General features: G+C 58.9%; 2 protein-coding genes across 5 annotated transcripts; one reads left to right on the plus strand and one right to left on the minus strand.

Annotated features, from left to right (window-relative positions):
- The first annotated feature begins 1,107 nt into the window (after positions 1 to 1,107).
- Positions 1,108 to 7,962, plus strand: LOC110123622 (inactive serine/threonine-protein kinase TEX14-like). The gene is made up of 17 exons (XM_070451882.1): positions 1,108 to 1,223; positions 1,766 to 1,976; positions 3,856 to 3,970; positions 4,138 to 4,215; positions 4,350 to 4,515; positions 4,600 to 4,745; positions 4,827 to 4,887; positions 4,968 to 5,092; positions 5,218 to 5,310; positions 5,684 to 6,022; positions 6,102 to 6,259; positions 6,337 to 6,530; positions 6,615 to 6,629; positions 6,945 to 7,100; positions 7,281 to 7,519; positions 7,624 to 7,673; positions 7,764 to 7,962. The coding sequence occupies exons 2-16, from the start codon at positions 1,844 to 1,846 to the stop codon at positions 7,640 to 7,642; spliced, it is 2,037 nt and encodes a 678-aa protein (XP_070307983.1). The 5' UTR covers positions 1,108 to 1,223; positions 1,766 to 1,843; the 3' UTR covers positions 7,643 to 7,673; positions 7,764 to 7,962.
- Positions 7,963 to 8,015: 53 nt separating this feature from the next.
- Positions 8,016 to 21,267, minus strand: ARHGAP33 (Rho GTPase activating protein 33). Of its 4 annotated transcripts, none has more exons than XM_020871819.2 (21): positions 21,091 to 21,267; positions 19,080 to 19,177; positions 18,917 to 19,001; positions 18,496 to 18,576; positions 18,250 to 18,387; positions 17,737 to 17,829; positions 17,048 to 17,170; positions 16,882 to 16,959; positions 16,730 to 16,796; positions 16,588 to 16,647; positions 16,343 to 16,495; positions 16,159 to 16,261; positions 14,877 to 15,021; positions 14,718 to 14,800; positions 14,527 to 14,634; positions 12,618 to 12,763; positions 11,829 to 11,982; positions 11,600 to 11,745; positions 11,447 to 11,521; positions 9,740 to 10,414; positions 8,016 to 9,646 (listed from the first exon to the last, which is right to left on the minus strand). In XM_020871819.2, the coding sequence occupies exons 1-21, from the start codon at positions 21,094 to 21,096 to the stop codon at positions 8,391 to 8,393; spliced, it is 3,873 nt and encodes a 1,290-aa protein (XP_020727478.2). In that variant the 5' UTR covers positions 21,097 to 21,267; the 3' UTR covers positions 8,016 to 8,390. The 4 variants fall into 4 exon arrangements, with proteins under 4 accessions (XP_020727478.2, XP_020727480.2, XP_020727479.2 ...); XM_020871821.2 differs by lacking the exon at positions 21,091 to 21,267 and having other exon boundaries at positions 8,016 to 9,170; positions 9,255 to 9,646; XM_020871820.2 differs by lacking the exon at positions 21,091 to 21,267 and having other exon boundaries at positions 8,016 to 9,173; positions 9,255 to 9,646.
- Positions 21,268 to 21,356: the final 89 nt, after the last annotated feature.

Genomic DNA, 21,356 nt, shown 5'->3' on the forward strand with positions numbered 1-21,356 from the left:
GGGGACACAACAGAGACCAACACAACCCCAGGCCTGGCCTCACTGGGTTTTTAGTCCAGTTGGGGTAGACAGACCCACCTTCAGACAGTGACAGCCCAGGGTGATCAGGGCTGTAATGGGGGAACTCGGGGGAGTGTCTGGGCAACCTTGCGGAAAGTCCAGAGGCTGAAGGAGGCCAGAGGAGACAGCTGGTAATCAAGAGGGCTTCCAAGAGAATTCACAAGAATAACTAAGTAAATATTGAGAAGAGCGTTCAAAGACAAGGGCATGTGCACAAACAGACTGGGAAATGGGGAGACAAGGATGAGGGGGCAGATGATGCAGTCTTAGATGCCACACTGCAGGGCTTCAACTCTGTCCAAGGCCACTAGGGGGTCAAGAAGGTTTGAAGTAGGGAAGGGGCAGAGTCAGGTAGGGCTTTAGTTAGGAGTTTCCTGGCTGTCACATGATGGGTGGACTAGTGAAAATAACCACCAGGAGACTGAGTGGAAGGGCCATGGAGCTGATAGGCTGGATCTGAGGGAGACATTCAGGGTGAGACCCAGGGCTCTGGGTGAGAGGGGACAGTGGGACCAACTCTTAAGATGCGGATCTGGCAGGAAGTGCAGTTTGGAGGAGATACTGAAGCCAGTGTGGGACCAGGTAGGTGTGAAGGTCCCAGGGGACGTCCTGGGAGAGGTGTTCAGCACACTGAGGAGCCCACATGTGGGGCAAAGGAGAGAGACTGGGGCAGAGACGAACAGGAAACTGCCCGTGTGGTTGGGATGAGAATTATAGGAAGACAGCCGAGGACAGGGATGGTGAAAGGCTGGGCATTCCAAACAACAAGGCAGTAACATTAGGGAGCAGCCACAGCTCTGGGGTGGACAATGCAGTCTCTTCAACCGGGTCACCTCAGGGCCATAAGAGTAGCTTTCAGGGGCAGGAGGCTACTGCGCAAGTGCAAAGATGGCTGGCGATCACTGATGCGCATGCGCCTGGAATTGCCGCCTAGACCTCCGGAACGTCAGCGTGGGGTCACGTGGCAGTCACGTGGTGATGAGTGTCCGAGCTCAACGGTAGGTGTAAAGTTGCAGGGACTGGGTCCCCAGCCGGCCACCAGGCCCCTCCCCGAGCCCACAGAGCCCCGCCCCCATTCTCCCTTCCCACCCCTCCTGTGCCCGCAGACCCCACCCCTTTCTCAGCCTCTGTCTCAGTTCTGCACACCTTTCTCCCAGCCCACAGTTAGTCTTCAGACTCCTTTCTTCTGTCCTTTCTAATCCATAGACCCCATCCAAGTACACAAACACTTCCCTACAGCTCAGTCCATGCCCCCAGCCCTCAGACCCTTTCTCAGCCCACAGACCCCAGCCACCGCCCCCTACCCCTCTTCAAGGCCCTTTCCCAGCCTGCAGACCCTGCCCTCAGGCTGTCCTTCCTTGGACACTCCTGTCTCACAGCCTGTAGACTGCACCTCTCTCTCAGGTCCTAACCCTCAGAGCCCTCTTCCTCCCGCCCCTATGTAGTCTTCAGACTCTCTTCCCAAGCCCCTGACTCCTATCCTCATAGTCCTTACTACCCCTCTGCCACAGAGAGCAGATTTTCTTATCTTCTTTTCACTCCTAGACTGCCTTGGACCCCTGACCTTCTGATCTGAAGCTCTCCCAGGTGCCACCCTACTTCTCATTCAGACGCCTCTCTCCAAATCACACCCCTCCCAAATCGCCTTTCTTTCTCAGACTGCCCCCCCAAGACTCACAGCCAGCTCTGTCTTTATTGCCCCCAGAGATCTAGTCCTCCACGTCCTCCTGCCCTCATGAGACCTGCTCACTGATCCCTGGCCAGGAGCTGACGGAGTCCACAGATGCCCTCACTGCGTTCTCGATTCCCTGTGGAGCTGGGCTGTGTTCCGGATCCAGAAAGCCAGGTGGGCCGACTGCATCGCCTGGCTGTGGCTGGGGGCGCAACCTGGGGCCTCACCCGACTCCTGCGGAGAGGTGAGTTTGGCTGCTGAAACTGCCTGGGGGAACGAGATCAAGGAGCAGAAAGGAGGATGCAACTTCAGTTGACCAGTTAACAGTTGTGTATCAGGCACCTGTCATGTGCCAAGGTGCTGTTGTCTGTGATGGAGACTTAGGGGTGAAAATGACCCTCCAGATCGTTGTGAATTAAATCTATAATGAGGATTTAAGAGAGTGATGAGAATGAGGGAGACACCCTGGAAGGATGGGCTTTCAAATGGGTTGATACTTGGGTCCCACAGCCTAAGAGCCAGTCATGGAAACAGCTGGGGAAAAAGCACTTCAGAGGAAATAGCCAGTGCAAAGGCCCTAAAATCAAAACAAACTGGGTACACGGTATTGTAAAGCAATTATTCTCCAATTAAAAATAAATTTTAAAAGCAAAAAAACCCCCACAGACCCAAAAACTGGGGATATGTAAGTAGTAGCAGGGAGCAAAAGGACTCAGGGAGACAGCAACTACAGACAGGAACAGGCCTTAAGAGTAGTGTGAATTGTGTTGGATTTTTGTGTGTGTGTAATTGGAAACCCCTGGAGTTGTAGGCAGGAAATTAACACGATCAAACTTACAGTTTCTGTTGTTCACTGATTTTTGTAAGTTGATTGTGTATCCAGCCACTTTCTGAACTTGCTTAATAGTTTTGTGTGTTGATTCTTTTACTTCATTGTTAATCTGCAGACAGTGACAGTTTGGTCTCAGCTATTCAGTCTTTAAACCACAATCTCTTTTTTTCTGTCATAAGGTGTTGGCCAGAACTCCTAAACCTTGTTATCAATGGACATCTCTTTTATTATTGATATTAAAGAGAAGAGTCGTATGTTTCTGCATTAGGTACTTTGCTTGCTCTTGGGTTTTGATTTGTAATTTTTATCAAGTAAGAAACTTTCCATCTATTCTTAGTTTTCTGAGGTAGAGATTTTTTCCCTAATCATAAGTAGGCATTGAATTTTTTTTGTTTTTTGGTATTGAATTTTACTAAGTGCTTTTTCTGCATCTACTGATACAGTTAAATGTGATTTTTATTTTTTAATTTGTGAATGTGTTTTTTTACATTGATAGATATTCTTTTGTTGATTCATCCTTGCCTTCTGGGAATAAATTGATTGGGTTACCCCTTTTACTTTATTTAGGGGCTTTGCATATATGATCATAATTTGAATTGATGTATGACTTCATTTCTGGTTCTGGAAACTCTCATCTGGTTTTGGAGTTAAGTCATATTTTGCCTCATAAAAATGAGCCTTACCCTCTTGCCCTGGGTACCTTTGTGCGATTTAAAAAATTTATTTATTTGTGGCTGCACTGGGGTCTTCACTGACGTGCAGGCTTTTTCTCTAGTTGTGCTCCACGGGCTTCTCATTGCGGTGGCTTCTGTTATTGTGGAGCATGGACTCTAGGCCGTGGGGCTCAGTAGTCGAGGCTCCCAGGTTCTAGAGCACAGGATCAGTAGTTGTGGTGCATGGGCTTAGTTGCTCCATGGCCTGTGGGATCTTCCCAGACCAGGGATTGAACCTGTGTCCCCTGCACTGGTAGGTGGATTCTTTACTGAGCCACCAGGGAAACCCCTTTTGTGTGATTTTTTGACAACTCTGGGATGGGGACGTAGATATTGGCAGGGCAGGTAGACGTCATGTTGTTCCAGTTCTGTGGACTTACTGGCGAGGAGTGTGTTGAGATGGATTCTGAGGCAGAGTCCCCAGCGGCTGGAAGGTGGCGGTTCCAGGGCATAGAGATGGAATCAAGGGTCACCCAGTCAGGAGGGATTATGGGGGCTGGGAATTGGGAAAGGTGTTGCCAGGACGTCTGCCCCTGGAGTAAGGGGCGGGAATAGTCCTAAGCCTCGCTCCCCCTCAGTTGTCCAGGTAGACGGTGAGAACTCGGCCGGACAGACGGCGCTCTTCCTCTCGGCACTACTGGGCCACAGCTCGGCCGTGCAGCTCCTGCTAGCCTCTGGTGCCAACCCCAACCAGTAAGTGGACACGTGGTGATGCCCCCAAACTCCCAGCGACCTGAGTCTGAGCCCCAGAAAGCCTGAGAGCCAGGGCTATCTTCCCCAGAGACCCAACGTCTCTCAGATCCCCTCCTATCCCCAGTGACCCATCTTGTTCTCTCAGTTAACCTCTTCTTGTCCTCCAGAAACTATTCCCATCTTCCCGGTGCCTCCATGCTCATCGCCATCCTCTCACCCTCTCAAGGACTCCACTATGTCCCCAAGTGAGCCCCCCATCCTGATGTCCTCCTCCCTCGAGCATAGTGGCCCCGTATCCCTCCATGCTCCCCTCCTGCTACCACCTGTCCCTGTTCCGTCCATTTCCTAATCCATTCCTGTCCTCCCTGTTCCGCTGCAGCCGCTGCCTGGACGGCAGCACACCCATGCATGCGGGAGCCTTCTCGGGCTGTAGCCTGGTGCTCCTACACCTGCTGCAGGCAGGCGGTGACCTGCGTCTGCGTGACCAGCAGGGGCGCAGCCCTCGGGACTGGGTAGAACAAGGTGGTACCAAGCAGAGCTGGGAGGTGAGCTGTGGCCAGGGTGGGCTGAGGGCCTCAGGGCCAGGCCCCCCACCACGCCTCACCCCGCATGCTCCTCGCCCCGTCCAGATGCTGGAACTGTTACAGCTGTGCCGGGCCCACATGTCAGCCCTGGTGCACGGCAGTGAGTTGGCGCCCGCTGCCTCCCTGGGCCAGTGGCAGGCCAGCTCTGGACACAGCCTGTGTGGTGGTCTGCGGCTGGTGCAGGCGGACAGGTAACGGTGCACATCCTGAGGCCTGCCCACCCACCACGCCTGGCTTCTCTGGACTTACTCTCAGATGGCCCTTTACCTCAGGGCATGGAGACCGGAGCGGACCAGGAGACCCTCCCATGTCCCTGCCTTAGGGTTTGGCCAGGTAAGCGGGAGATGTGGGAGGGAGTGGTGACCACGGCGTCCGTCCTCTTCCTGCTTCACAGTCCCGCTCCCCACCCCCAGCTGAGCAGCCTGTGGCCACTGGGGCTGGTAACAGGCGTACCCCTCGCGGACCCCAAGGAGCTGCTACCAGCGCAGGGCGAGCCCGACCGCACCTACAGGAGCAGCTCCCACACCCTCATGGCCAAGTGAGAGCCCCTCCCACACCCTGCCTGGTGTCCAGCAGAGCTGGGGAGAGTCCGGCCCTCCTGCCCCCCTCACCGGGAAACCCCTTGTCTCAGACCCGTGCTCTCTCCCCTCCGCCTTCCTCCAGCCTCCTGTGGAGGGGCCACCCCGTGACTGTGCGGCAGCTGAAGGTGCCAGAAGCCCAGGCTGATGTGCTGTTGGCTGACCTTCAACACTGCAGGTGGGTCCCTCCAGCCGGCCCCCCAGGCCCGCCGTCTTCTGCCCGCCCTGCCCGACTTGAATGGAAATAGATGACCAGGGAATGTGGTGGTGGCCGTGGTTACAGCCTTCACCCCTGGGCCAGCACTTGGCATGGAGCCCTCCTACTGGAATGACCCACCTCACCACAGGAAAGTGGGCACCCAGTTCTGTAGGCCTCGGAGAGGAGTGGGTGGTGGGAGGGTAGCATGGACAGTGGTGCTGGCCCCACCGCTGCCAGGCTCTGTGACCCAGGGTCACCGTTTCTCCTCTGTCCGGTGACTGAGGCAGATGGTCAGCTCCCGGCCGGGCAGGCTGGGGCCTCCTCACGAGCAGCCTGCTCTCCTTCTGCCCAGCGCCCTGCACCACCCCAGCCTGCTGCTGCTGATGGCACTGTGCCCCTCGGAGGACCTGTCGGGGCTGTGCCTTCTCTTCGAACCTGTGTGGCTGGGCTCCCTGCATGTGGTGCTACACCCCCGGGGCCCACGAGAAGGGGGGCCCCCCCACCTCGTGCCAGGCCTGCTGCCGGGCCACCTGCTGCTGCAGGTGCTGGAGGCCCTGCTGTTCCTGCAGGCCCGCTGGCGTGCTCACGGCGGCCTCAGCTCCCATGCTGTGCAGCTGGTGCGGCCAGGCCTGGCCAAGGTGGGCGGCCTGGAGCATGGGCGCCCGCTGCACCAATGCTGGCTGCAGCCCAGGTGAGTGCCTGCCTCCCTGTCCTGCCCCGGTGGCCCCGTCCGGCAGCCGCTGACTCACCGGGTCCCTTGGCCTCCACAGGCCACGGCAGGGCTACCCCTGGGGAGGCCCAGGCCCAGGGCTGCCCCCGCCTCCTGAGCTGTACCCATGGCTGCCGCTGGAGCTCATCCGCGGTGACACGCCTGCGGCCACCTCAGACCTCTACAGCTTCTGCGTCCTGGCCCAGGAGGTCTTCACGGGTCAGTGAGTAACCCTGCTCCCAGCCCCGCTGAGGCCCCCCACCTCGGTTGGCTCCCCCAATCATGCTTCCTCACAGGAGAGCTGCCCTGGGCTGGAAGGAAAGGGCCTGAGGTGAAGGCTAAACTGGAGGCGGGTGAGAGCCCGGCCCTGGACCCCCTGGTGCCAGCCCCCTACCAGGCCCTGGTTCGGGCTGGGCTGGGCCTAGGGCCTGCTGACCGCTGTGGCAGCCTGCAGAGTACACGATACCTGCTGCGGGAGGCCGTGGCCCAGGTACAGGACAGGCGGGCCAGGGAGGGTGGTCGCCATGGAACCTCGGGCAGGGCCTGTGTCCCACACCCAGCCTCCTCTCCACAGGACTCCGCCTCTGAGGTGAGCCCCCCAAGGGACTGGACCACACAGTGCCCTCCACCCCAGGGTTCTCCACCAGGTCAGAGGGCACAGGGGATGGGAGCAGGTGTTGAGCAAAGCTCAGCTGTGCCCCCACCCCGTTTCCAACTAGCTGGTCTACAAGCCCAGAGACACTGTACGTGAGGTGGCTCCCGGAGCCAAGACTGCTCCCGCGCCTGTGTCCCGCTGTGATGTTCCCAGGGCCCTCCCCTCCTAGGCAGGAGCCAGGACAGGCACGTGGAGGACCGAGGGAGCTGTGGGCCACCCACGCCAGCCCTCTGCCATCACTCTCTGCAGGTCATGGGCCACAGCACAGTCCAGAAGGGTGCCACCTGGGACTCGGGCAGCAGCTTGACTCTAGGCAGCAGCCCAAGTCCCCGCCCTGGCCTCTGCCCAGGGCACAGCCCCACAGCCAGGGTCAGCCTGGACCGCAGCCTGGAGCCCAGATCAACAGTATGGATACCCCGAGTCCTGCGCCATCGTCCATTTGCTCACCCGTGACCCTTCCCCCCAGTTGTCACCAACCCCAATTTCCTTGGGTGCCTCTCCTCTGACCAGGGACCCCCTGGGACCCCCACTATTCCCCTCACTGACCAGTGACCCCCCTCCCCCGACCAACCCTGCTTCCCCCAGGGCCCCGCCCTGCATGCCAGCCTTCAGGACTCAGCCTCCCTGCTGGGGACTCAGAGCTCTGAGGAGCGGTTTGAGAGGAAGTTCTCAGCCAAGATCCAAGCCCTGCGGGGGCTGCGGCGGCACACACACAGGGCTGCCCTGCTGGACCCCCAGCCCCGTGAGCCCAGCCCCTGCCTGCTGACCCACAGGGAGGCTTCCCACGCCCTGGAGGCTGCTGGCAGGGAAGGCCACGAGGGCAGGTGAAGCAGAGGGCCCTGAGCCCAGGCCCTGCCCCAACCCGCCCTCCCAGGGCCCTCCTGAGCTCCGTGGCCACCGGTGGCAGCTCTAGTCTTTACTCCTGCAGGTACCCAGCCCTGAGCTGATCAGAGGAAGTCGCTTCTCCAGCCTGCAGAAGTGAGAAGTGGGGTGCTGGTGGGAAGGCCCCGGGCCCCTTCCTCCTCCCCGAGGTCAACCTCAGCCCACCCCTACCCCACCCTCTCCCAGGATGGATCTGCTGGAGGAGATCATAGCAGAGCTGCAAGGTGGATGCCAACTTGAAGACGGGCCCAGGCTCAATCCCACTCCTGACACACATTGTTAGGGCACCCATGGCCCCTCATCTGCAGATGTCACCCCTGGGAACCTCCCAGGAGTGACTCCCCACTTAGCCCCTGCTGAAATGATAAAATGAGAAAGCAACCCACCTGTCACTGCCTCTCTATTCATTGATCCTGGCCCCAGCATGACACCAGCAGCCACATTTTCACCATTTTTATTCATTAATTTTGTCAGATGGTTTTAGTAGGGAGTGTGTGGGGAGATAGCAGGAGCAGTCCCCCACCCCCTGTGCACAGGACAGGACATGCTGAGGACCCCTGGAGGGAAAGGGAGGGTAAGGAGTCAGCCTAACCCTCTCAGATTTGTGCGAGAGGCCCCCCAGGATGGGGGGACGGGTATGCCCGTCAGCCCAGGGTAGGTAGGCTATGATAACGGGTTAGGGACCCACGTCAAAGGCAAGTTACAAAGTTAGAAACCTGGGGTAGAAGCTCAGGAAAATACAAAACAAGGGATTGGGTTGGACCAAGATCAGTGAGAGGGGAAGAGAAAGGAAGGTCCCCCCCCAGCTCTGGCTCAGCAGTAGCTTCGGGTCTGGCTCTCAGGGTGGAAGGACCAGCTGGGAGTAGGGTAGGGGGGTGGGGGACCAGCCCCCTCCCTCCCTTGCCCCCCACTTCTGTACAGGGACCCTCGGTGGTGCTCACGCCCCCTCCCATAGGCTGGTGGGGCTGCCCTGTAGGGGAGAGGGTCTGCAGGACCCCAGGGCCCAGGCACCCTGTGAGGGGTGTGGTGGCCCCAGGGGGCCCGCTGCTTTTGGGGGAGGCGGGGGGCTGGGGGGCCAGGATCAGAGCGACTGCGGGGGTGGGCAGGAGGGGAGGAGGAGCTGGAAGAAGCGGGTGAGGGGCCCCTGGGCCCGAGGGCTAGGTTGACATAGAGGGGTTCAGGTCGGGTGGGGCGCCGGGCCGAGTGCTGGGGGGCTGAGTAGCCAAGGTGGTCATGGGGAAAACAGGAGGGGGGTGGTGGGTAACTGAGCAGGAAGTCGGGGGACCTGTGGAGTGGTGGAGATTGGCCAAGCATGCCGTAGGAGGCATTGAGCCTGTCTGGGGGCATGGAGCGCAAGGGACTCCAGGACCGAGTGGGGCCAGAGTAGGGGGACCCCTCACCCGCCTCGATCTCATAGTACAGGTTCTCTCCTCTGTCCAGTGGTCCAGGAGGAACCAGGGGGCTCCTCCAGACTGGGGCTGGGGAGCTGGGCTGGAAGGATGGGGAGCCGAGGGGGTACAAGCCTGGTTTGGGGACCCCGAGGAAGGGTGGCAGGCACTCCCGGGGGGCTGAGAAGAAGCCAGGGGTGGGAACCTGCTGGGGGACAGAACACAGGAGCTGGGCTGCCATCTCTGGCACAGCCCTGCACCCCCCACCCATCCTGAGCTGGGCACTGACCTGGGCAGGGCCTCGGGGTGCCCTCCTGGAGGTCCCTGCGGGCCGCTGGCTCCTCACCAGGCTCCCATCACTTTGTTGCCTTGGTAAGGAGGGCTGGGGTCCTGGAACCCAGCTGCCTGGGTGGGCTAGGGGGTGGGGGGGTGGCCCACTCCCTGAGGTCCCTGGGGGCTCACCGCCCACCTCCAGGGACAGGGAACGGCGGAAAGGGGACTGAGGAGCAGATGGGGTGCTCCCCTGCTCCTGCTGGCTCTGTCTCTGGGCCACCTGCTGAGCCCGCTCAGCCAGGGCCAGGGCCATGAGGCGTGCTGGATTTTTGGGAGGCGGGGGTGGGGCCCCCCCGGGGCGCAGGAGGGACAGGGGTGGGGGCAGCAGCGGTGAATCCATACCAGCACCTAGGAGAGGAATGGGAAGAGGAGTCAGCCAGGTCTTGGGCACAGCCTCGGGATTGTGAGGGGGTGGGCTGGGCTGGGCTGGACAGGACACACCATGCTGGCCTTGGGCTCCCCGGGGACCAGGCAATGCCAACTTGCTGCAGATCTCTTGTTGGCAGGTGTCACTCAGCTGGGCCTCAGCTCCACGCAGCAGCAAAGGGATGAGGTGGGGGCGCAGGCCCGGGCTGGAGCTGAGGGCTGGTGTTGGGGTGGCTGAGGCAGGTGTTCCTCCAGCCCCCAGCAGCTCCAGGACAGCGGGTGGCACCGACACAGACAGGGGCTCCGAGATGTCCAGGGCAGCAGGTGAGGCAGGGCTGGTGGGGCCTCGGGGCGAGAGGGCCTGGGGGGTCGCCCTGGGTGGAAAGGAAGAGGCAGGGGCTGGGGGGGCCGGGCTGGCAGGAGGTGCCGGGTCCCCGGGGGTGGGGCTGCTGCAGCGAAAGGTAAGGGGATCAAAGTCAAGCCCCCGGAGCCCCTCCAGGCAGCGGGGTGGGCTAAAGTCCAGCTCGTCACCGTCGTCTAGCCAGGCCGAGGTTCGGTGTGAAGGGGAGCCAGAGAGTGCTCCCAGCCCAGCTGTGGAGGACTCGGAGGAAGAGGAGGAGGACGACTCGGAGGAGGACTCGGTGGACTCGGATGACGACAGGCTCTCGCAGGAGCCAGCGGGTGCGGGGCCCACGGGGAAGGCATCACTGCTGGAGTGGGGTCGCCGTAGCCTGTGCAGCCGCTGGAGACCTGGAAGGGCGGTGCGGGGGAGGGGGAGTTAGGGGTCAGGGGTCAGAACTACCTACCCAGATAACATCAGTGAGAACAGGACACACCCCCCCAAGTAAGTTGGGGAAATAACACACAGAGACACATCCCTGCCTAGGGTCACGATGGCTGGGGATCCAGGGAGAGCTGTGCAGACTCACGGGTGATAGAGGACATCATGGCAAGTCCATGAAGAGAATTATATTGTTCCAGTGGCAAGAACAAAGTCTGACAACCCCACTGGCTACAAGCTCGAGACCAACAGGCTCTCAAACCCGGTGGCTGGGAGGACAGCCTGGGGAGACCACATCTGGGAACTACTTGGGCCTCGTCTTGTACAGCTGGATGTGGGCGTATTGTACAGTGTGCGCCTCCACTCTTGGGCGCGCTTGTCAGAGCCCCCAGATCCATCAGGGGGGCATGGACAAGTACCCCCTCCCCTGAGGAATACCCACACTCGACAATGGACAGTGATGGAGAGGAAGGAACCTGAGCTACACCAGCTGTGCTGACGGCAACCTGTGACGTAGTGATGAGTTAGTACACACAGCACGATACCCCTTTTTAATGATACTCTTTAATCAAAGTTTCAAAACAACTGGTGGTATGTTGTTGATCCCTACACCTGTATGTGACATAATTGTAAAAGCAAAGGGATGAAGACTATCAGAGGATGCCTGATGTGGGGAGGCAGCAGGTAGGAGGGGGAGGAGTTCGCAGGTACTGTGGTGGGAGGCCTTTAGTTCTGGCCAGTGGGTTCATGGGTGTTCATGATACTATTTAGTTTTTTCCAAAAGGGATGAACAAAAGACTAGAAGGACCCTGCATGGGCCAATGACCACAGTGCATTGTGAACCAAGAGTGAAGCTTTATCAAACTTACTGTATGTAAGGTCCAGATTATAACAAAAAATTCCAGGACCCCCAAATCGAAGAACACTATGTGGAGGCCAGCTCAGAGCCCTAGTCCCTCCCAGATCCACCTGGGCACAGGCAGGGGTCACCCCGTGCTCACCAGCCCCACTGGCCTGCGATGACAGAGACTCCTCACTCTTGGCAGACCTCAGTGTGACGGTGTCAGGTCGGCAGCCTGCAAGGAGAGGATGAAGGGTCATGGGCGCACTCCAGGGTGCCTCTCCAGCCACCACGCCCACTGCCGGTTTCTGACCTGAAGGCTGCTGTCGGGCCCGGGTGCCCCCTAGCCAGGGCAGAGGCTTCTTTCGGGGGATGCTGGGGCCTCGACCCAGTGCAAAGAAGGTCTTCCAGCTGCTACCCCCAGGTTTCCGCTGTTTCTCGCCTCTCTCCCCTTTCCTCCTGGAGTTTGGGTCAAGACATAGGAGGCCAGCTGAGGAGCTGGGTCCCCCGGCCAGTCCCTCCCTTCTGGGCGTCCTACTCACCTTTCCACAGGTGAAGTTGGGGCCTTGGAAGTTGTGGGCTCTGTGGGTATCCCCAGCCGACCCTGGGTCCGAGCCTGGGCTTCCTCTAGTGTTAGCAGGCGAGTGGAGGGGCCGCTGCCCGCAAGGGACTTGGGCCTGGGGAGGAGGCAGCGGCCTGGGGAGTTGGGAGAGGGGGCAGCCGTCAGCCCTGGGGCTGCTGAAGGCCACAGGCAAAGCCAAGCGCTACAGCCCAAGCCCCGGCCCCGCAGCGTGCCCACCCGGGCTGGCAAGGCAGGGGGCTAGGACGGATCAGGCGGGAATGGGTGGGCAGCAGGCAGGTGAGGAGGAGGAGTGAGGCAGAACGAGCTGATGAGGAGGCAGCTCCCAGCAGCCAGTGAGGACAGCGGCTCTGGCTTCAGTTACCTCGGGCCAGGGGGCCCTCCGACGTGCTGAGTCCTGACTGGGCTGGGGTCCGGGGCAGGGCAGGGAGTCTGGGTGGGGCCAGGGCAGGGTCAAGTCTGGGGACCTCCCACCTCCTCCCAGGTGGACCCATGGCCCCAAGTGCCCCCAGGAGCTACAAGGGGTGAAGGAAGAACGATGTCCGGGCCAAGAAGTGGGGATCCTGAGCGTAGGAGCTGAAATGAGAAGGGGGGGGAAGGGGAGGGAGAGGCCGGGGCGGGGTCCTCAAGGAACCAGAAGGGAGGTCCAGCTTCAGTGGGATAGGGATGGGGCTGGGAGCCCACCTGCCCTCCCACTGCAGCCCTGATGATGGGGGGGTGGTAGTCAGTACATGGGATAGGATGGGCATACCTGCAGGGTCAAGGCCAGCAGATGTGAAGGTGTCGCTGAACAGGACATCCACGTGGGTGAGCAGGAATTCCACCACCACCGACTGTACCCGCACCTCTCGGAAGGCTGCTGCCCCCCCTAGCCCCACTGACTCCAGCTCCATGGACCTGGATGGGAGGAGGAGGAGGGTGGGCGGGCGCCTGGAGCCCCAGCTGGTGGGTTCTGGCCAGGGGGGGTTGGGGCACTGTGGAAGCAGTGACTCTCATTCAATGTCTCTGACCTTATCAAACTGATCACATCTATAACCAGATTCTCAGCCTTTCCCCAGAACCTGCTCCCTCCCTACCTATCCCATCTTAGTCAATACCTTGGTATTGCCCTTGACCCCTCTTTCCCTAACACCCACATCCAATTGCAGGAGACCCTGTGGACTGCTCCACCCACAAACTCTATGCAGAATCTGAACTCAACTCCCCATGCCCCTACTCTGGCCCCGCCTCCATCCTCTCCCTCCTGGACCAACACACAGCCTCCTCCCTATTCTCCCTGCTCCCCCTCAAACCCCTATGGTCTGCTCCCCACACTCAGCCAGAGGGAGCCTGTGAACCCCTAAGTCACATATCAGGGCCCTCCCGGCTCAGAGCCCTCCTCTGGCTGCATGTCATTCCTGGTAAAAGCCAGATCCTCACCATGACCCACAACTTGTAAGCCACTCCCCTGTCTGTTCCCTCATCGCCTCTCTGATCTTACCAACTCCTCCCCCTCAACCCTGCACTCTCTTACTCAGCTCATGACACTGGCCTCCAAAACCTGACCCAGCCCCAGGACCTTTGCACTTGCTATTCCCTCTGCTTGGTTTGCTCCTTCTCAGCTACACAGGTCCTTCTCTTACCTTCTGCAGCTGTTAATTCAAATGCTGCCTTCTCAACAGAGTCTTCCCCACCTATTTTATTTAAAATTGTAAACCTATATATCCCAGGTCTGTCTATTTTTGCTCATAGTTCTTGTATCTACCACATACTAGCTATTTTATTTATTTATCTGATTCCCAAGAAGAACTGAACTACTCCAGGACAGAGAACTTGCCTGTCTTGGTCACCATCAAATCCTTTCAGGCTTACCCTGCTGCTGGCCAAGGAGGACTTCTTCCTGAAGCCTTCCCTGCCACTCTATCTAAAAATTTCAAATGCCATGACTGACCAGATCTCCCTTCCCTACTTTGTAATCTTTCTCCTCAGCCCTCATCACTGTCACATGGTGCTCTTTTTTTTTTTTGGGTAATGTCCACTGTCATCTCCCGCATGAGATTGTGAGCTCAAAGCATAGGTTCCTGATCACCACTGTGTCCCCAGTGCTGAGAACAGGGGCTGGCATACGGGCACTCAACACTTAAGAAATACGTGTTGAGGGACTTCCCTGGTGGTAGTGGATAGGAGTCTGCCTGCCAACGCAGGGGACGTGGGTTCAATCCCTGGTCCAGGAGGATCCCACATGACTTGGGGCAACTAAAGCCTGTGTACCACAACTACTGACTCCATGCACTCTAGGGCTGGTGAGCCACAGCTCATGAGACCCTATGCCACCAACTACTGAATCCTGGGTGCCCTGGAGCCCACATGCTGCAACTACTGAAGCCCATGAGCCTAGAGCCTGTGTTCTGCAACAAGAGACACCACCGTGATGAGAAGCCTGTGCACTGCAAGAAGTAGCTGCTGCTCACTGCAACTAGAGAAAACCCCCAACGCAGCAACGAAGACCCCCACAACCATAAATAAATTACAAGAGAAGAAATAATGTGTTGGGTGAAATGATCAAAAGAGCCAAAGTTGGATGGTTCCTGGGGTGGGGGGGTGTGTGGCGGAGAGACTCCAGGTCCAGCCTGGGGGTTGGTAGGGAGCTGGGGGAGCAGGCTGGTGAGCTGCCAGCTTACCGTAGCAGGTTAGGTGCCCAAACGATGGCCAGGTTGCGGGCGTGCATGCTGGTGTTGGCACTGTGTCTCGCCATGCGGGCCAAGTGCCTCAGCAGGTACTCCAGGGTCCTGGGGGTGGAGTGGAGAGGGACGCCTGAGCCTCACCTCCCTTGCGAGTCCACCACCACCCTTCCCTGCCCCTCCTGGTTTACCGGTAGTGCGGTGGGGGCAACTGCTGGATGACATCGTGAACCCTCACCAGGCGTTCCTCCTCCCCTGGCACCGACATGGCCTCCTGAGACAGAGCACAGTGTGAGGGGGCTGGGCTGCCACCTCCCAGCCCCTTCTACCTCGCAGTCACCCTCACTCACACTGAACTTCCCGTAGAGCTGGTAAGTGAGCAAGGGGTTGGGCAGCTCTCGGAAGTAGAGCTTGCAGAGGGAGGACACGCTGTGGATGTCCTGTAGGAAGGCGGGGCCAGACAGTTCAGGGATCCTCTCACTGTCGAACTCATGCCTGAGGCCACCATGTCGAGAAGAAGATGCAGGTCAGAGACGGCCCACCGGGCCGGGTCCTGTCCCCACACCCAAAGTGTCCACAGGCAGATGCAACCCTCTTCCTGTGCTGGGTCTTCAGAGGCAGTACCTTACTGAGCCCCCTTCCCCCCAACAACACTGCATGCCAAAGGGTGCCCCATTTACACAGGAGGACACTGAGGCTCTGGTGGGAGACACTCTGCTTGTAGCTACCCAAGTCTATCTGCCTCCAGAGTGTGACTGCGCTCCATCCACAAAGTTGTGCCATTTTCCTGGCTCCAAGAGGCACTGGAAAATGCAGCTGAAATCCCAGTGGCCTCTGCTCACCACCTGGCGGTGTCTCACCCTCTCAGGTGAAAAAGCTCTATACATGGGACCTCGGTCTCAGGTTCTATGCTCTCGCCTGGAAGCCCAGGCCTCAGTGCTTCCCACTTCTTAGCCTGTTCCGCCTGCTGCCCGTCTTCGGCCCACAATCCTTCCTGTGGTTCCTGCTTTACTCCCAGTAAAAGCCAAGAGCCTAACAGCCATCAAAAAGGCCCCATGAGCCTACTCGCCCCTAATCACTTCTCAGACATCATCTCCTGCCACTTTCCCCTCTCGCTGGCTGTTCCCTTCAAGGTGGACAACCACAGTGCTCACTCCCCCACCTCCTCCACAGCAAGCTCTCTCCCAGGAGGCCTTCTCCACCCACCTTGATTTCTTATTATGATCTCCCTTACCTCGTCTTCTTTTTCTCCAGGCCACCTGTCACCTATTGACAACTCTCTCCTTTCCTGTCTGCCTCTCCCTCCAGCACATGGACCCCATGAGGGCAGGAGTCTCCGGCTGTCTCATTCACCATGGTGTCTCTAGAGCTTAATGCTCAGCATGTGGGAGGTGCTCATGAAGGTTGACCCCTCCACTTTGAATGCTTGTCCTACTCTCACCTTTCAGACCCCAGCTGAGGTGTCACCTCCTCAAGGAAGCCCTCCCTGTGCCTCCCACCCTTGATCCAACCCTGCCTTTGTCCTCCTAACTCCCATTAACTCTGTGTCCCCAACACATGGCACGGGGACTGGATTAGAGATGACACTAAAGAAATGTGTGTGGAGGGAAGGGTTTGGTGGAGGGTCCTCACCGTAGCCTCTGGATGTTGGATGACACACCCGAGAGCCGATAGATTCCATCCACCACCCCGTGGGCCTCAATAAACTCAGAGCAGCAGCGCAGCACCTGGGGCACTGGGAGAAAGCGGGGGTTCGGGGCTGGATGGGTCACAGCCTGGTGGGGAGGAAGGGCAGGGGAGGCGGACCGGGCCTCACCGTCCTGGCCTGAGTTGCTGAGGTGTTCTCCCAGGTCACAGCCAAACACCCTCTGCCGCAGAATGCCCCGCTGCCGCAGACGCTGCCGGGAAGGGCGGGAGCGCATGAAGGTGCGGAGGAGGCCAGCCAGCTTCCCCCGCGGCCGGGGCACTGCTGTGGAGATAAAGGCAGGTCACACAGGGTCGCATGGGGAGACAGGGCAGGATCTGGCCCCTAGAATTACAAACGGGTAATGTTCGCATTACCTGAGGTCAGAGAGGAAACACCCTGGGGAGCCAGGACACCACATGAGGGACCATCGGCATCTGCAGGGTGAACAATGGTGGAAAGGATGGAGGGCAGGGAAAGGATGCAGGAGGGCCTCCCCACTCTGCCCAGGACACTCACCCCCCTTTAGTCCTGGACCCGGCCGCTCCGTGAATAGTTCCACACACTCGCTGGGGAAGAAACCGACCTGAGGAGGGTTTGGGGTCAGTGACAGGGCCACCTGAGCTGGTGCAGTGCCCCAGCCCCACCTGTCCAGCCCGAGCCAGGCTCACCTGGAAGCCCCGCTTGCCCCGCCACCAGCTCCGATCCTCCGTGGGTGGCATGTCAATCACGGAAACAATGTCTCCTACCTGGGTGTGGGTGGGCACGAGGAGGCAGGGTCAGAAGGCACGGATAAAGTGGGGAGACCAGCTAGAGTCTGCTCCCCCACAGCCTTACCTCGAAGGACAGCTCGTCAGGTGCCTGGGCCGTGTACCGCTTTACCACATGGGCAGCGGCCACTGCAGGGATGTTGAGTGAGGCCTCTTCACTGAGGAGCAGTCGCCGGCCATGGTTGTCCAGCTGAGATGGAGGGGGATGTGGCAGGGAGAGGCCAGAAGAAGGCAACAGTAAAGACCGAGAAGTTTCCGCCACTGGAGGCCACCCCCTGCCCCCCACCTGAGTGCCCCTGTCACTCAGAGCTATTGGTAAAACACCTACACTCTTGCCCCTTCCAAAGCAAATTCCCTTCCGTGTCCCAGGATGCCCCTGCCCGAAACCATCCTGATTCACTCCTACACCCACATCCTCCACAGCAAACATTGCATATCTGCTATCCGAAAACCTGCACTCTTAGCCTGGCGTTCTGCGAGCTACAGCCAAACCTATTTCTAGCTAGCATACCAATATACCTTGAAATTCTCACATTACCACAGCCCAACACCTGCACACACACACATACACACACACATGCACGCACCCACTTGCGTTCTCTCTCACAGGCAAGCGCCCACACAGATACTGAAATACCAGTGCCTCCTCCACTCCGGTTCTTTTCTTTCCTGTGCCCACACACCCTCCCAGGCTGCTTCTTGTTCCTCAGACATCCCTCCCTCACTCCCAACTCCAAGCCACCTGCCCGGGCCCACCTCCATCCAGGTAAGCACCGGCCCACAGTTGAGGTTACTGTCCACCAGCCCTGACAGGGTTTCCAGGTACTGCAGCAGCAGCGGCACCAGCATCTGGGGCAGGTTGTCAGAGTGGGGTTTGTGAGAAGACCCCACCCAAGAGAGCCCACCGCCCTCCTGTACTGCCCTGGCTTGCCTCTGGCAGGGCTGAAATTCAACGTGAACACATGGGTGCTGCTCTGCTGTGAGGTACTGAAATACTGTCATATCAGTTGATAAATAGGCTGGGTCAATGCCCTGTGTGCGCCTAGCAGTCTGGCCATTCTGACCCTCCTCCCCTGGAGCCCCTTGAAACTCCCCATGATACTAAAAACTAAAGGGAGTCACCCTGCTGCAGTTCTGAGGCCCCCAACTGGTTGGAACTCAGAACATAACAGTGTTTAATATTTATCTATCTCTCCTGCCTTGATGGTTTCACCCATCACTGGTGAGGACACACCTTGGCTGAAGCAGGGGCTGGGACAAGTAGTTTACCTGGGCAGCCCTGGCGCCCTCTGGGGGTGGAGGAAGCTCTGGGAGGCAGGAAAACCTCCGGTCAAATATGCATCGGTGGAGGTGGGCATCCAAGGAACGGAAGTCATCATAACTGCGGAGAACTGGCCAGGAACGGCCCTGCGGGAGTGGGAAGGACAGGGGGATACAGTGGCTTCATTATACTGAGCTGAGGACCACGGCAGTCAGTTCACCGGGCCAGAGGAGAGGCGGGGGGGCTGGCCACACCTGACAGGTCACCTGCACCCCGAACACCAGTTCATTCTCTCCAGAGACGCTCGGACTTTCACGCTCTGGAGACAGCAGGAGCTGCAGAGGGAAACAAAAGGCCCAGGTGAGGGTCTCACTTTTGTCCCTGTCCTGACCTCTCCAGATGGGCACTATCAAGGGGTGGGTCTCCTGGGTCTCCCCACAGTCAAGGCCTGGTGATGGCTCAGTCAGAGTCCAAGGTCCTGGCACAAAGTTCACATCTAACAAAAAGTCATTGTTGAATGAATGAAGGAACAAATGAATGAAGGAACAAGTCTCCCCCCTGCCCTGCATCTCCTGCCACCGAGCAGCCCGGGGGGACGTTTCAGGGGTAAAGTGGCTGATGCTGCTTCAGGGTTGGGTGGGATCCCGCCTACCCACCTGGGTGCAACCCCCATACCTGAATGTGGCCGAAGTCAACGTTCTCATAGTGGAAATGGGCACAGTCTGCCAGCCGGGGAAACGGACCTCGAGGAGCCGAGAGCCTGGGGGACAGAGGACAGATCACTAGCAGCCCTATGCTTGGCTCCCCTCCTAGGTTGAGGTTCTCCCTGACCTCTCACCTCTTCCCAGGCTTCCCCTTCACACTGGGTCCCCCAGCGGGTGGCAGGGGCTGCACTGAGCCCTCCCCTGGACCATCCAGGCTGTCAGTGCTACGAGCCTGTAGAGCAGAAAGAAGAATCAGAGGCTCCCAGAGATGGGAGCAGAGAGACAACGGGAGCATTGTTATCTGGCAGCCTGGGCCTGCAGGCCCGAATTGCTCCACACACTGTCCTGAGCATGGGGTAGAGGGGTAGGTCAGGGGGAAGTGAAGGCTGGGCTCAGGGTAGGTCTGCTTCTTCATGTGTGGTCTGGACTGGGGGACTGGAAGAGCAGGGGCCATAGGTGCCTCAGGGCAAGAGCATGCTGGTACTATCTCTCCCTGTTTAAAAGCTTCCTGTAGCCCCAGGAGAGAAGGGGTTGTGCCTTTCCATGCCTTTCATCAATGTGTGGACAATCACAGCTCCCATCTCATCAGTCTCCCTGCTTCCACCTCTCCCTTCCTGCCCGCTGCTTCACAGCAAGAGTCAGTATCACTTTCACAAAACACAAATTACCTCTGTCTCTCCCCAGGTCAGGGATCTTCAATGGCTCCTTGTTGCCTTTAAGATAAAGTCTAAACACTCTGGTCTCTGCTTACCTCTCCAGCCTCATTTCTTCCCACTGCCTCTACCTTAGAGCTCTCAGACTTCTAAGAGTCCAACAAAAGAATCATCTTCTCATTGTCTTCTAGGCCTTTGCAAAGGCTGTTGCCGCTGCATGGAACACTCATCCCCATCTTTTCCCCATGCTTTCACTTAGCACTCAGATCTGACTCTCATGGTACTTTCCCCCATCCCAGGCTTGATGATGTTGCCTTAACTTCCCTCATTACAGCCCTGTGCGCTCTGAGATGTCCCCATCTGGTGACAAGTCCATCTCCCCCACGGGACTGAGGCTCAGTCCCTACTCCCCCAGCATTGCCCTGCACAGAGCTGGGCAGAGAATTGAAGCTCCTCACAAGTAGGGTTGCACCTGATTCCTCTCTGGGTCCCAATGCCCAGTGCCAGCTCAGTCACCCAGCAGGGGCTGGGTAAAATCTGATGAATAAATTAACCATCTGCCAGATGAGGATTTCCCAGAATGGGTCCTAGCCTCTCCCTCCTTCATTCTCCTACAACCCCGACTTCATCCTTTGGGTCTCACCCTTGAATCGGTCCCCCTCCAGCCCATGAGGTTCCCCAAGGCAGGGTGGGTTCTGACTTTCTCCGTGCCTGGAGCAAAGGGGCTACATGGAGGTCTCAGTGAATGCTAAGTGAGGGAGTGAGGGGATGAATGGATGAATGAGCAGGAGCAGCATGGTGGGAGAGGGAGATGGTGGGGGAGGGCGAGAGAGGACAAGAAGATGGAGAGGACCCATGATCACATCGGGGGGTACAATGCACGCTGGGGATTGAGGTGGAGTAAGGAGGAGGGGAGCAGTCGGAGAGGCTGAACTAAAGGTCCAAGCTGATGCGGGGAGGGGGTAAGGGAGGGGTGGTTGAGAAGGACTGGGATGGGATGAGAAAGGAGAAGAAAAGGGTCAGGCTGAGGATGGAGCCGGGTGGGGGTGGGGCTCAAGAATGAGAAAGGGGCTGATGGTAGGAGGAGGAGGGGTCTAGGCCAGAGAGAGGAGGAGGATGGAATGACGATGCTGAGGATGGCTGTGGGACAGGTGCTGGTGGAAGACTCGGAGACCCTCAGAAGGCCCCGCGGGGGCCACTTAGAGGATGCGGGGTCCTTCCCTGGACCAGCCCTTTTTCCTCCCAAGACTGGGTCTTCGGCCACTGTCACCCGCCCTACAGGGCGTGGAACAGAGATGCGCGCTTAGGGGGCGGGGCCGGGGTAAGGGCTCGAGCCCAAGACCAGGTCGGGGTACGAGAGGGATCGCGATGAGGGGTGAGGGGCGGTGCGGGCCGCGGACTCGGGCGGGGCCAGGGGCGGGGCGCGTGGGGCGTGGCCGCGCGCGGACAGACTGACTTCGCCGCAGGACGGACGGCCGCGTGGGCGCCTCACCACCATAGCCGCGTAGCCTCCTCAGGCGCCAGCCGCGCTGGACCCCTCGCTCGTCGTCCTCGTCGCCGATGCCGCCGCCATGGCGACACAAAGGGGAGGGCGCGAGCCGCGCGCGGGCGGCTGCAGGCCCCGCCTCTAACGGCTGCCCGTGGCTCTGGCGCGCGCGCTCCACGGGGGCGGGGGCAATGAGGGACGCGGCGCAGATTCTCATTGGCTCCACCCTTGGCCTTAGGACGACGCCCCGCCCACCTGGCGGCTAATCATTG

Source organism: Odocoileus virginianus, chromosome 20, assembly GCF_023699985.2.
Source record: "Odocoileus virginianus isolate 20LAN1187 ecotype Illinois chromosome 20, Ovbor_1.2, whole genome shotgun sequence".
Classification (NCBI taxonomy): domain Eukaryota; kingdom Metazoa; phylum Chordata; class Mammalia; order Artiodactyla; family Cervidae; genus Odocoileus; species Odocoileus virginianus.